We start from the raw sequence: 14287 nt of genomic DNA, 5'->3' as shown, positions 1-14287 counted from the left end.
TCCTGGTTTTTACCTTGTCATTTTTAGTTTTAAAGGGCAGCAATCCCTAACCACCTATCTGCTACGCTTTCTTTCATTTCCCCGTGTGAAAACAATCTCACAGTCACTTATTATTCCGCCCCGCACCCCAAAAAAACGAGTCCACACCTTGTCCAAGGGCGTTTGGGGACATTATTGTGTGTGAGCGTTAGAGGAGAAAAAGGCCTGAATGGCCTGACTGGCAGACTCATTCAGTGCATGAAAAGGCTGGCACTCGATGGGAACGGCGAACGTGAGCGAACTGCGGGTCGGGATTGTCGCTCTCTGGCCTGGACGCCATCTTTGTTTGTGATGCTGATCAAGAGAATTGAGGACGAAGACTGAGTTTCTCTGCTTTTAAATCAGAATCAAATTATGCATGTTTGATTGCTGCATTTTATACGTATTTGTGTTAAAAGCCCCATTGTTTTATTATTTTTCAGTAGCACTTTCAAAGTGTTTTAGTCTGTTGTCCAAAATCTATCTTTAATGCTTGAATTTAGAACGTTTTAAAAATGTTTTTAGTAAGCTTTACTGAGAACACGTAACATTTTGTGTCTGTAGCTTTAATGCTAATGAGCTGTTGTCTAAGTCTGTTTTCGATTCCAATCACTTCATCCACTTTTTTAATGTACACTGTAACTCTGCACTTGTTTAATGTAGCTGATTTAACGATGAACTGTATTAATGACAAAACCACGGTAGAACTCCCAAATGTTTACCTTATTAGCAATAGCAGTATTTGTATAGTTTTAGCAATCGTATAGTATTACCCTTTTACATCAAAATTATCAAAAAAACGTGCGTACTTTGATAATATTGTTATGGTTTTAGATTTAGACTTATAGACAAACTTTTTTGATCCACAAGGGAAATTTTTCCACACAGTAGCTCAGTTACAAAGGATGGAAAGGGTAAGGATGGAAAGGATAATGCAGGTATAAAGTAGACTAAAAATGTACCATAGTAGCAATATAAAATATAACATATATGTAATATTTACATATTAAATATACAGTATATAATATATACTGATATATTATTATTAAGGCTGAAACGACGCGTCGACGTCATCGGTTACGTAAATACGTCGACGCCGTTTTTGTGCGTCGACGCGTCGCATAATGACGTCACACTACCGTCATGGCGAAGCGCACAGCAGACGATCAAAGAAGACGGTGCGAGCGAAGGGGGAAAAGCATGCCAAAAGTGGTCAAAAGTGTGGGAGTATTTCAATAAACGGCCTAATAATGTTGTTGTATGCACACTGTGTCGAGCGGAAATGGCCTATCATAGCAGCACAACGGCTATGAACGAACATTTGAAAAGAAAACCATCAACTAGTCAATCGTCCGCGCGAGCATACGTTGTCATCATTACACAAAAACATGAATGTGTCATTTGTATCTGCTAGGGGTGTAACGGTACGTGTTTTGTATTGAACCGTTTCGGTACGGGGCTTTCGATTCGGTACGGGGGTGTACCGAACGAGTTTCTAAGCTAAAGCTAATGTCTTAACAAGCTGCTTTGCTCCGTCTGCCTCTGTCTCAGCACGCAGCATTGTCCCACCCACACAACCATCTGATTGGTACACACGCAGCATTGTCCCACCCACACAACCATCTGATTGGTACACACGAAGCATTATCAGCCAATCAGCAGTGTGTATTCAGAGCGCATGTAGTCAGCACTTCAGCGTGGAGCAGATAGGTGTTTAGCAGGTGAGCATCAGGCAGCGGACTCTCCCCAAATGATAATAAACACCTCCCAGTCAACTACTAGTAACATCACTATGAGCCCGTTGACCTTCTAGAAACTTAAACTGCAGCTCAGCTCACTCGCAATCCTGGCTTGAGGTGAAGGCTAATTAGCTCTCAGTTCCAGCCACATCGACCCCTTCTGAGCGCCTATTTTCAGCTGCTGGGAATATTGTAAACAAGAAAAGAACCAAAACATGTAGACATGCTAACCTTTCTTCATTACAACTGTTAGACACTCACTGGAATGAGTAGAATTGGTTATTGTGTACTGTGTTGGACTGGATGTTTATTTTGCACATTTTAAAAGCAATACTTAATGTTTACAGTGCTCCAGAATATTTAGATTGGCACTTTTTTGTATTGGATGTTTATCTTTATTTTTGCACATTTTAGCAAATAAGCAATACTTTCACTTTTGTTGAAATGTTTACACTGTTGTTACAGAATATTTCGTTTTGCACTTTTTTGTATTGGATGTTTATCTTTATTTTTGCACATTTTAAAGCAAAATAAGCAATACTTTTACTTTTGAAATGCTTATACTATTGCAGAATATTAAGATTTGCACTGGATGTTGACTTTTATATTTGCACATTAAAAAGCAAATAAGCTACTTTTAATTTTGTTAAATGTTAAAAGTTTTAAATGTTTACATTGTTACAGAATATTTAGTCATGTTGTTGTCAATGTTGACTGAGTGGCCATACTTCTTTTTTTTTGTAAATAAAAGCCATGCCTTTTGAAAAAACGGGCCTACATTTATTTTTTCATCTTCATTTTGAATAAAAAAAAATAATCGGTAAAAGGAAAAAAAATCTATAGATTAATCGAAAAAAATAATCTATAGATTAACCGATTAATCGAAAAAATAATCTATAGATTAATCGATAGAAAAATAATCGTTAGCTGCAGCCTTAATTATTATAGCGTTTTTCTACACTGAATGTATGTAACGTAATTTTTTCAGTTTATGCTGACAAAGTCATTAGTAAGAGTGAAAATGCTTGTGTTTTTAAAATTCAGTTTGTAAAAAATACAATGTTTCACAATTTAAATTCTATTAAATTAAAAATCCATTCATAAATAATTTTGTTCAACAAAATTCAGTGCACTAAAAAATTCAAGACCCATTAGGGCAAGTTAAGACTGAAGCAATTAGGTGTCTCAGAACCAGCATATGTGGTGTCCAGGTGCAGTCACATGGCGTGGGTCTTGCAAAGTAGCAAACAGGTAGTTTGTTTAAACACACATTTTGCTCACAAATTTTTATTTAATGAAATTTGACTGCAAAAATTATGTTCACAATATTCAAACACAACAAATTCAGTTACATCAAATAAAGACACAAATTAACCTCCATAGATGACCACGCTTTGATAAACTCATGGATCGGCTACCTCGCTAGCTATCTTAAAAGCTAACATGAATTCCCAATAACCCAATCTAAATGTGTATAAACACATTGCTGTCTGACAAGCTATTCAATTGTGAAAACTTAACCTGCATTGTTTGCTCGTTTAGTACAGAGTGATCAACCTATAGTTGGAGTAATACGGCACGAACCGAGGCCAGATATTCAACAATACCGCTATAGTAATGATAACCTGATATGTTTGGTCACACTATCCGTGAAATTAAATTTTCAAATCAATACATCCCTAATTATATACTACAACATAACATTAATGAGAGAGACAGGAGGACACAAACATTAGCAACACTAGCATAGCTTTGTATGTTAGCATAGCTAACATGTATGTTAGCATAGCTAACATAAACTCACATTTTAACAGCACAAATGTAAGGCCACCCTATTTTGCTGAAGAAAAACAAAATGATCAAGCTCCCACGTACGCAGCTGACTGATGGTTAGTTAGCAGAATACAGAGGTTTATTTAAGACGTTTGAGTACTGTTAGTTTCATTATCAAGACACTTATGTACAAACGGGTGACGTTTGAATCTAAGCGGCCAGTCGCTATCATAGCCAATTAGTGTTCCCTTTGTGATATTGAATTATTTGGTGGAATTATTTTTGTCGAGTTAGCACGACACCCACTTTTGAGTACGAAACAACGACTGGAAAAACAAAAGTGAGCTGCAGAATAGTTTAGAAATGTTTTGCACCTTGGCGGTATATTACACGGATCATAGTACTCTTTAAAGCAGGGGTGTCAATCGTACGGCCCCAGGGCCGGATCAGGCCCGCAAACAGGTCCCGTGGGATGAGTTTGCTAAGTATAAAAATGAGCCAAAATTTTTTGAATGAAAGAAACTGCTGTTCTAAATGTGTCCACTAGATGTTGCAATAGCAATTCTTTGTATCTTTGTAGATGATGCCACATATGTACAAAATAAACCACATGATGTCAGTACATCAGTCGAGGAAAATGAGCAAACTACATAAATAGGGATGATGTTTGATAAGAAATTATCGAGTTCGAGCCTATTATTGAATCCTCTTATCGAACCGAGTCCTTATCGATTCTCTTATCGAGTCCAGATAGGTTGTTGTATATGAAAAAAAAACACACAATATTTGGTTTAACAAAAGCTCACTTTTATTATATAAGAAAAAAAAATAATCTAATAAATAAATAAATATTGACTGTTACCCACCTAAAAAAATAAAATAAAAAAAATAAATATTGACTGTTGTTACCCAAAGTATATTAAGTGGGATTTTTCAGAAAAACAAATATATACAGTAACACAAAAACAACCTGTCTCTGTGATCACTATATGTGTATAAATAATACTATAGTGTTAAATAAAATCAGTCCCTTGGGCACAAAACTGAAAATAATACAGCTCTCCAAAAAGTGCACTTCTGCTGCTATTTGACATAACTGTTTGTTATGATGCTTTGACATTTTTGCACTTGATTTCTTTATTGAAAGAAAATTCTATGAAGAGAAAAGTTGTTTGCAAATGTGGTTACAATGCTAAAAAATGAAAAGTTAAAGCTAAAAAAAGAAATACACTTTATTGAGTTCAAATATTTCTTTATAGGGGGAAAGATGTGATGTTATGAGCTAGGGAATATAACAACTACACTACCCAGCATGCAACGGGAGTGACGAGCATGCGCGGTAGACCCGAAAAGTGTTGTTGCATGTCGTCACCTGTGAAAGTAAACGTCAAGAACTCAGCCAACACGCCTCGTCTGCATTATTTATAATTAGACAGACAACACATATACAGTTTGATTTTGTTTTGTTTACAAGGAAAGAAAAACAAAAGTTAAAAAAGGGAGATGTCATATATGTTGTATATATATGTATGTGCTGCGGTTGCTTTAAGAACGTTGTGACAGCTGCCGTAAAGGAGGTGCGTTGCTAGCCTGGTTGCTATGTTTCCGGTTGGTCGTAAAAGTGTTCGTCATGTGTTTGTACCCTGCTCAAATCTCTCAGTAAAGTTATTCATTGGATTATACCTTTTTGTTTTGAACTTTATTATTCCATTGTTTTTCCTGCTTTCCCTATCTGCGCCTAATGACTGAGCTACGTGACGTAAATTCTTGTGATGTCTCAAGGGGCATTTCTGGTCGGGATGGGATTCGTTCCGAGGGAGTCGAATAAAGAACCAACTCTTTTTCTTTACTATAGTGGTCTCGATAACGGGTACCGGTTCTCAAAAAGGGATTCGAGTCCGAGGACTCTGTTCTTTTCTTATCGAACAACCGGGAAAACCGGTTTTGAGTATCATCCCTATACATAAATAAAATCCTGTAATTTCATTTTGATATTTTTTTGTCCTGATAGATTGAACATTGACACCAATGAGTTGACTGATGAACATTATCACATCATTTATTCAGAAAGTATAAATAACGACAAATACAAATAGAATACTATTAACCGCAACATGTAAGTGTAAAAAAAACACATTCATTTTTAAACAAAGAAAACAATCTGAAGTTGTCTTTATTTTTAAGTTATCGTGTCATGATTTTACCAGTCCGGCCCACTTGAGAGCAGATTTTTCTCCATGTGGCCCCCAATCTAAAAAGAGTTTGACACCCCTGTTTTAAAGCGAATATGGACAATATTTACCTATATATCTGAGCAGATATACGGTTGTTTATGCTGCAGCTGAACCACAGGTCCTTGTGATTCATTCACTGAGTCACCTCCATCACAGTCCTTGTGGTCTGCTATTATTAGCCAGGACAGTATTGGTCCGTCTCATTGGCCCATTGTCCCTTTCCTGGCTGAAAAATAAGGTTCTCTGCCCTCTCTTTGTGTGTACCAAGGGAGATGCTATCAGGTTGCTGGTACCTTCTGACACAGGGGCTGACGTTGGCGGTGTGTATGTTGTGGGCTTTGTATGACGGCATGAGACCAGCACAGGCAGATGTAAGGACGCCCATATGAACAAGAGAGGCATTTTGCTGACGGGGACAGCAACAATGTTCTTCATGTCACCTGTGTTTGGACACGCTTCTAAGGGTTTTAGCTGAGAGTAGGGGGCTTGCTTATTAATTAGATTTGACAAACATGTCTACCCTGAAGGCATGTCTGCACTAAACGCTTCTGTGCTAAGAGGAGACATGACAGATACAAAGTTACATGCCCAAGTGTTATTCTGTTTGTACAAACCCCGTTTCCATATGAGTTGGGAAATTGTGTTAGATATAAATATAAACGGAATACAATGATTTGCAAATAATTTTCAACCCATATTCAGTTGAATATGCTACAAAGACAACATATTTGATGTTCAAACTGATAAACTTTTTTTTTTTGGCAAATAATCATTAACTTTAGAATTTGATGCCAGCAACACGTGACAAAGAAGTTGGGAAAGGTGGCAATAAATACTGATAAAGTTGAGGAATGCTCATCAAACACTTATTTGGAACATCCCACATGTGAACAGGCAAATTGGGAACAGGTGGGTGCCATGATTGGGTATAAAAGTAGATTCCATGAAATGCTCAGTCATTCACAAACAAGGATGGGGCGAGGGTCACCACTTTGTCAACAAATGCGTGAGCAAATTGTTGAACAGTTTAAGAAAAACCTTTCTCAACCAGCTATTGCAAGGAATTTAGGGATTTCACCATCTACGGTCCGTAATATCATCAAAGGGTTCAGAGAATCTGGAGAAATCACTGCACGTAAGCAGCTAAGCCCGTGACCTTGAATCCCTCAGGCTGTACTGCATCAACAAGCAACATCAGTGTGTAAAGGATATCACCACATGGGCTCAGGAACACTTCAGAAACCCACTGTCAGTAACTACAGTTGGTCGCTACATCTGTAAGTGCAAGTTAAAACTCTCCTATGCAAGGCGAAAACCGTTGATCAACAACACCCAGAAACGCAGTCGGCTTCGCTGGGCCTGAGCTCATCTACGATGGACTGATACAAAGTGGAAAAGTGTTCTGTGGTCTGACGAGTCTACATTTCAAATTGTTTTTGAAAACTGTGGACATTGTGTCCTCCGGACCAAAGAGGAAAAGAACCATCCGGATTGTTACAGGCGCAAAGTTGAAAAGCCAGCATCTGTGATGGTATGGGGGTGTGTTAGTGCCCAAGACATGGGTAACTTACACATCTGTGAAGGCGCCATTAATGCTGAAAGGTACATACAAGTTTTGGAGCAACATATGTTGCCATCCAAGCAACGTTACCATGGACGCCCCTGCTTATTTCAGCAAGACAATGCCAAGCCACGTGTTACATCAACGTGGCTTCATAGTAAAAGAGTGCGGGTACTAGACTGGCCTGCCTGTAGTCCAGACCTGCCTCCCATTGAAAATGTGTGGCGCATTATGAAGCCTAAAATATACCACAACGGTGACCCCCGGACTGTTTAACAACTTAAGCTGTACATCAAGCAAGAATGGGAAAGAATTCCACCTGAGAAGCTTAAAAAAATGTGTCTCCTCAGTTCCCAAACGTTTACTGAGTGTTGTTAAAAGGAAAGGCCACGTAACACAGTGGTGAACATGCCCTTTCCCAACTTCTTTGTCATGTGGTGCTGGCTTCAAATTCTGAGTTAATTATTATTTGCAAAAAAAAAAAGTTTATGAGCTTGAACATCAAATATGTTGTCTTTGTAATGCATTCAACTGAATATGGGTTGAAAAGGATTTGCAAATCATTGTATTCCGTTTATATTTACATCTAACACAGCCTTTGTGATCGGCATTAATAGGCAATCACATACTTTTTTAAGAAATTTGGCCAATACTGATCAGTGGCAGATCCATCGGCACATCCCTACTTTGTATCGTTACTGTTGGTCTTTGCATTAATCTGCCCACACCCTGTTTACATTCAAGTTCTCTAGCTTAGTGGTTAGCTATGCATATGTATATCGTCCTACAGTGTGTACTGTAGCATACTTAGCTTTTCCTTGTCCCCCAGTCCTTTAGTGATAATGCTACTTATAAGAAACACTGTTTAGTTGCCGCCATTAAGGCCACGATATGTTATTTAGAAGCTGCACTGTGGAGGGACATCAGCCGCTAGCAAGGACGCTACCTTTGTTGAGGACGCCTACGTTCGCATGTCGCTGTCAAATTAGTGGGACACAGCTAGTATGTATCATCAGCGTTATCATTATAGTATTACAAGCTCTATCGTCGGCCAAATTTACATTGCCTATCACGCAACCCTACCCTCCATTAAACAAGTCGGCATCAGCGGGTATTTTTACATCAGGGAAATATGCATGAAAAAGTGATCACATGTCTGTTCCTCAAGAAGCACATTTTCGAAGACCTCCTAGACGGAAACCTGATCGTTCAAACTCCTCTTGTCTATTTTTAACATATTCCCCGAGCGCCTTCATGTTGCATTCATGCTGCTATTTTTTTTCAACCGTCTGATGTCTGACAGTCTGCTGCTGAATACGGAATGTGTCTTTATTCGTAGCAGATGAGGTCACTGATACATCTTTGGTTTGGTGGCAGAGCATTGCACCTCAGCCATCAATCTTACGTGCAAGTCTCACCTCTTACCTCAGCCTGCAAATATGCACAAAGTCCACATCGCACCTGACGAAAGTAGCAAGCATCAAGTTTCCTGACACCTGCATGAAAGAGCTCGTATGTTTGCTAAAAAGGTTGGCGAGTCGAGGCCTGTCCAATGTTGCTGGTCCACACATCAACATCTCCTCTTTCTCTGTCTTCCTCTCCCTGCAGGTGTGTCGTCACGCATCCCGGAGATCATGGCGGCCGCCGGGACGCACTCGCCGGGAGGCCCCAACGGCATCATCCGGAGTCAGTCGTTCGCCGGCTTCAGCACGCTGCAAGAGCGGCGGTCGCGGTAAGATTCAGTCCAAGGCCGGTTGGGATACCGATGGTGCAGGAAGGAATGACACTACATGTCAATGCTAAGTTTAGACGTCAGTCACATGATTGATTGATTAGGGGTACTTTTAATAGGGTGAGCCTTGCAGTCATGTACCGGCAGGAAAACTATGAGGTTAACTGAGGCTAACTATGAGGGCTCCGTCAGGGGCAGGGATGATACCATCGACCTATATGTTTTTTTCAGGGCCAATACCGATTATTAGTAGGGAAGGAGGCCAAACACAATATTTGGTGCCGATATACATTTACAGTAAGTGAGAACCCTGCAAAAGACCTCGGGTTCTGATTGGCCCTGCCTTTTACCCTTACTTAGTTTGTGTAGCCAATCAGGGCGGGACAATGCTTAAGGCAGAAAGGTGTGGCTGCATCTGAGTCAAAATAACCAGTTTTAAATGAGCCCGTTAAATTAAAAAAGGCGTTTGTTTGATGATTGTTACATTTAAAATTATAGAAATTGTAAAAAATAGTAGTGAATATTACTATGTATTTTCAATATGAAAAATTAAAAAAGGCCGATACCGATCTATGTCAAAATGACAAATATCTGAGCTAATTATCGGTCAATCTTTACTATCGTCATATCTTGATAATGACGTGTCCTCATCGGAATGTAATGTCCTCGCTAGCGACTAATGTGCCTCCACAGTGCAGTTTTCTAAACAACAATTCTCGCCTCCATGGCGGAAAATGAAGTAAGTTTCTTACACGTAACATTATCACTGGAGGACGAGAGTATATGTATAGCTAACTGCTAAGCAAGCGCTCTTGTGGGCTAGGAGTGGGTGGATCAATACAAATATTGACAGTAACAATCATTATATGGTCGATACTACAGTGATTAGAGTGATATTTTTTATTATCTCAAAATCCTTTTTTTCCTCGGTTTTGTTATTGTTTACAAATGTGGGAAATAGGGGCCCATAGTTTTTCCATTGATTTTGTACTATTGACTTTATTATAAAGGCTGTATGTAATAAAATGGACAAAATGAAAATTGTAGATATTTATTGATATTGTTACAGCGCCATCCCGTGTTTCTGTCAGATTAGTTTTTCAAGATGGAATCATTTAATGATCCTATAATTTTAAGGTATGAACATGAGTTTGACTACTACTGCCCCTGTGCCTGCTTGTTATTGGATCCATCCATCCATCCATCTTCTTCCGCTTATCCGAGGTCGGGTTGCGGGGGCAGCAGCCTAAGCAGGACTTCCCTCTCCCCAGCCATTTCGTCCAGCTCCTCCTGGGGGATCCCGAGGCGTTCCCAGGCCAGCCGGGAGACATAGGGGATACATAGTCTTCCCAACGTTTCCTGGGTCTTCCCCGTGGCCTCCTACCGGTCGGACGTGCCCGAAACACCTCCCTAAGGAGGCGTTCGGGTGGCATCCTGACCAGATGCCCGAACCACCTCATCTGGCTCCTCTCGATGTGGAGGAGCTGCGGCTTTAGTTTGATCTCCTCCCGGAAGACAGAGCTTCTCACCCTATCTCTAAGGGAGAGCCCCGCCACCCGGCGGAGGAAACTAATTTCGGCCGCTTTTACCCGTGATCTTGTCCTTTCGGTCATAACCCAAAGCTCATGACCATAGGTGAGGATGGGAACGTAGATCGACCGGTAAATTGAGAGCTTTGCCTTCTGATAACCAAATTTGTAGTATCACCCAAAACTAATGGAAAGTAGCCAAACAACAGAAAAATAAGTGTGGAAACATGTTAAAACAGAAAGTAAATGATAAATAAATGATAAATGGGTTACACTTGTATAGCGCTTTTCTACCTTCAAGGTACTCAAAGCGCTTTGACAGTATTTCCACATTCACCCATTCACACACACATTCACACACTGATGGAGGGAGCTGCCATGCAAGGCGCTACCAGCACCCATCAGGAGCAAGGGTGAAGTGTCTTGCCCAAGGACACAACGGACGTGACTAGGATGATAGAAGGTGGGGATTGAACCCCAGTAACCAGCAACACTCCGATTGCTGGCACAGCCACTCTACCAACTTCGCCACGCCGTCCCAGCTATTAACAGTAAATTGGCAAGTATAATAATAATAGTTGAACAAGAACGCAACGTTTGTGTCCTAAAGCTGTGGTTATTAGGCCGTGGACTCTTGAAGGCAGCTCATGTTTAACGTAAGAGAATTGCTGGGGTCTGATGTGTTGGCGTGCACGCGTGTGGCCATGTGTCATGTGCATTTAGGCATGTCTGCATATTGCTCACAGACACTGCCTTTTGAACTGAAGTGTGTGTGTGTGTGTGTGTGTGTGTGTGTGTGTGTGTGTGTGTGTGTGTGTGTGTGTGTGTGTGTGTGTGTGTGTGTGTGTGTGTGTGTGTGTGTGTGTGTGTGTGTGTGTGTGTGTGTGTGTGTGTGTGTGTGTGTGTGTGCGCGTGCGCGCGCGCGTGAGTGCGTGTGTGTGTGTGCGTGCCAAGATACACGACTCGAGCCTGCTCGAACCTCCAGGCTGCCCTACATTTGTTGCAGTCGCGTCGCTGCGTCGTCCACCCTGCCACGTTCCAACTAGTTTGGGGCTCATCGTTGCCTTGCCTTCTGCTGGATAGGCATTTTTTATCACGCTTACGGAAATGTCAGCTTAGTGGGAGAAACTGAAATGAGGGGGTGGGCCGTAGATGAGGGTGACCTAAAATGAAATGATGGCCTGCAGAAAAAGTTCACTAAGTACACAAAAACCCACACGGATATATAGGATTGTACAGTGCATTTTTCTGTTAGCATTGTTTCCAATGTTAATATTTAAATTCCATTGACTGTGGTGGGATTTTTGTCACAGTGTCGGTCAGTGGCGAGCAAACTGATAAATGAACGATTGCATGCCACGGTTCGCCAAGAGTGCCATCACCTCATTGTGATCTACTCTTGTTTTTTATTTGTTCACTTCAGCAGAAGATACGTTTGTTTGTTTAGAACGCTTGTGCACAAGAAGTTCTTCAAGTGTGATGAATTCATGTTCAGCCACTCACTGGACACAATATTAGGTACACCTACACAATTTTACTATTAGCAGAGAATAATTTTTTTTGTAAATAATTTTCTCCCTTTTATAAATAAGTTTAACCACCAAATTATGTCATAGTTTAATTTGCATTATTGACCATATGACGCACGTAATTTTTATGGAGTGAGCAAAAAATATGTTTGAGAAATACTACAATATTACCTCAACTTAAGAGCTTTTTGGTTCTTTGACAGAGCTCTTAACTCAAAACACTTGAATCTCAAATCCTCCATTGAAATGAATATAAATCAATTTAACCGTGACTTGGGCCCCCCCAAACCGCACAATTGATGAGAAATAGTGTTTATATTGTATGAAAACAATACAATAGAATGTATTTGATGATAAATAGTTTTTATTTTATAAAAACAAAACAATACAATGGAATGTAATACTAACAACTACAGTAGTTTTATGTAGTAATGTAATAATAATGTACAACATTTACTTTGGAGAGCGAACTTCTACGGTATCTCCTTCCCGCTGCCTTTTCTATCAAACACACCATCAGCAGCTTTTCCATATTTTCATTAATAAATGTCCGCCGATTAGATATTATTTTAACATTCTTGGCTGGCAGCAGGAGCGTCAAGTTGGCGACACGCTCTATCATGTTTTTGATGATTTATTTTTTAATTAAATGAATATCATCTGCTTCTTCTTCCCACCACTATACTTCACACCAGCTTTTTTCCTTCCCATGGTTGGAAGACAAAGTTATATTGTTCCCTAGCTAAAAGCTTATGCTAGCGAGTTAGACCAGATGTTTTGGGCGGATCTTACGGGGTTCACTGTGACATTTGCTACACCAACTAATGGCGGGAATGCTTGTAACTCAAATGTTTGCTTGCAATTTAAAGCGCAGCAAATAGCTGAGAGACAGCTCTCTTCTCAAAACACTCTTAAGTTGTGGCACTCTCAAGTTGAGGTACAGCTATAAGACCATACAAGTCGCTACATCAGAGTCTTTTGCGGGAAAACTCAAATATAGTGACAAAGTTCCCAAGTTGTCAACACTGATCCCTCCTGCGGCCTCATTTTATTCTCTGGTAGACCAGGAGCGTCAGAGGCGCCTCAGCGTCGATTTTAAAGTTATATTATTAGTTTTCAGATATCTTGATGGCCTTGCGCCCTGTTATCTATCCGACCTGCTTTTACCGTATCAACCCTCGCGGATCCTAATATCCTCTGGCCCTTTGAGTTGCAGTTTGTGTTTGCCACTTGCCTGTGTATGAAAAGTGCTATTTAAATAAAGTTTGATTTGTTTTAAAGAAGCAGAATTACAATGTTACAAACTCCTGTACGCAGTACGACAAGCTACATTCACAGCCAGTCCCATTATAATGTGTTTATCAGCAGGGGCAAACGGGTAGTGTCAAATCTATTCATTAAGTAAATAGATGTATGGGAAACACTGGCATACCTCATCATTACTGTGTCTCAAATCCACACAAAAGCAATAATACTTGCATTTGGGTCGGAAATGATTGTACTGTAGTTTCATCCATCCATCCATTTTGTACCGCTTATCTCTTTCGGGGTCACGGGGGTGCTGGAGCCTACTGTAGTTGTGTCTATCAAATGCACTGATGGAAACAGCACTGTGTTTAAATGTGTGTGTGCATAGGTGTAACTCCTTCATGGGCAACTCCGTGGCGCAGAAGAAGCCTCAGTCTAAACCCAAAAAGCCCCATCTGTCTGGTCACAAGGGGGGCAGCAGCTCCAGGGAGCCTCAGCCGAAAAGATTGGAGGAGGTCTACATCTCGCTCAAACAAGGCCTGCAGTGAGTACTTGGACACTTTAGCTGTACCTAATATTGCGGTAGCTTAGTTGAATAGTTTTGTATGTTCCTCACAGTGAATATCTGGCGGTTCACCAAACAGAGTTGGAGAAGCTGACGTCTCTGATGAAGGACATGAAGAGGAACTCGCGCCTGGTGAGGAACATGAGTACATACTGTATGAGCAACAGGATTAACTTGTGTATTAATTCTGTCTTTGTACCTCTGCAGGGAGTGCTGTATGATCTTGACAAGGTAAGCAGGTAGACTCTAAGTAGTTCGAGGTGATGCAAGTGTGTGAAAATTGAGTGGGCAGGATTATAAAACAAGTATATTTTCACTAAGAAGCGCACCTAACCAGTCATTTTGCAAAATGACATGTA

General features: G+C 40.3%; 1 protein-coding gene across 6 annotated transcripts in view; it reads left to right on the top strand.

Annotated features, from left to right (window-relative positions):
• ripor2 (RHO family interacting cell polarization regulator 2) overlaps window positions 1–14287 on the top strand; it is a 98851-nt gene that overhangs the window by 59064 nt on the left and 25500 nt on the right. For 5 of the 6 annotated variants that reach the window (XM_062056575.1, XM_062056580.1, XM_062056574.1 and 2 more), the window contains exons 2-5: window positions 8934–9057; window positions 13752–13907; window positions 13982–14060; window positions 14136–14159. In XM_062056575.1, coding sequence (XP_061912559.1) covers window positions 8934–9057; window positions 13752–13907; window positions 13982–14060; window positions 14136–14159 — 383 coding nt within the window. Of the gene's footprint in view, window positions 1–8933; window positions 9058–13751; window positions 13908–13981; window positions 14160–14287 lie in introns of all 6 variants that reach the window. The other variant, XM_062056578.1, reaches the window with a different exon arrangement.

Source organism: Entelurus aequoreus, linkage group LG08 (genome assembly GCF_033978785.1).
Source record: "Entelurus aequoreus isolate RoL-2023_Sb linkage group LG08, RoL_Eaeq_v1.1, whole genome shotgun sequence".
NCBI classification, from domain to species: domain Eukaryota; kingdom Metazoa; phylum Chordata; class Actinopteri; order Syngnathiformes; family Syngnathidae; genus Entelurus; species Entelurus aequoreus.
This window is presented reverse-complemented; position numbering and strand designations above follow the sequence as displayed.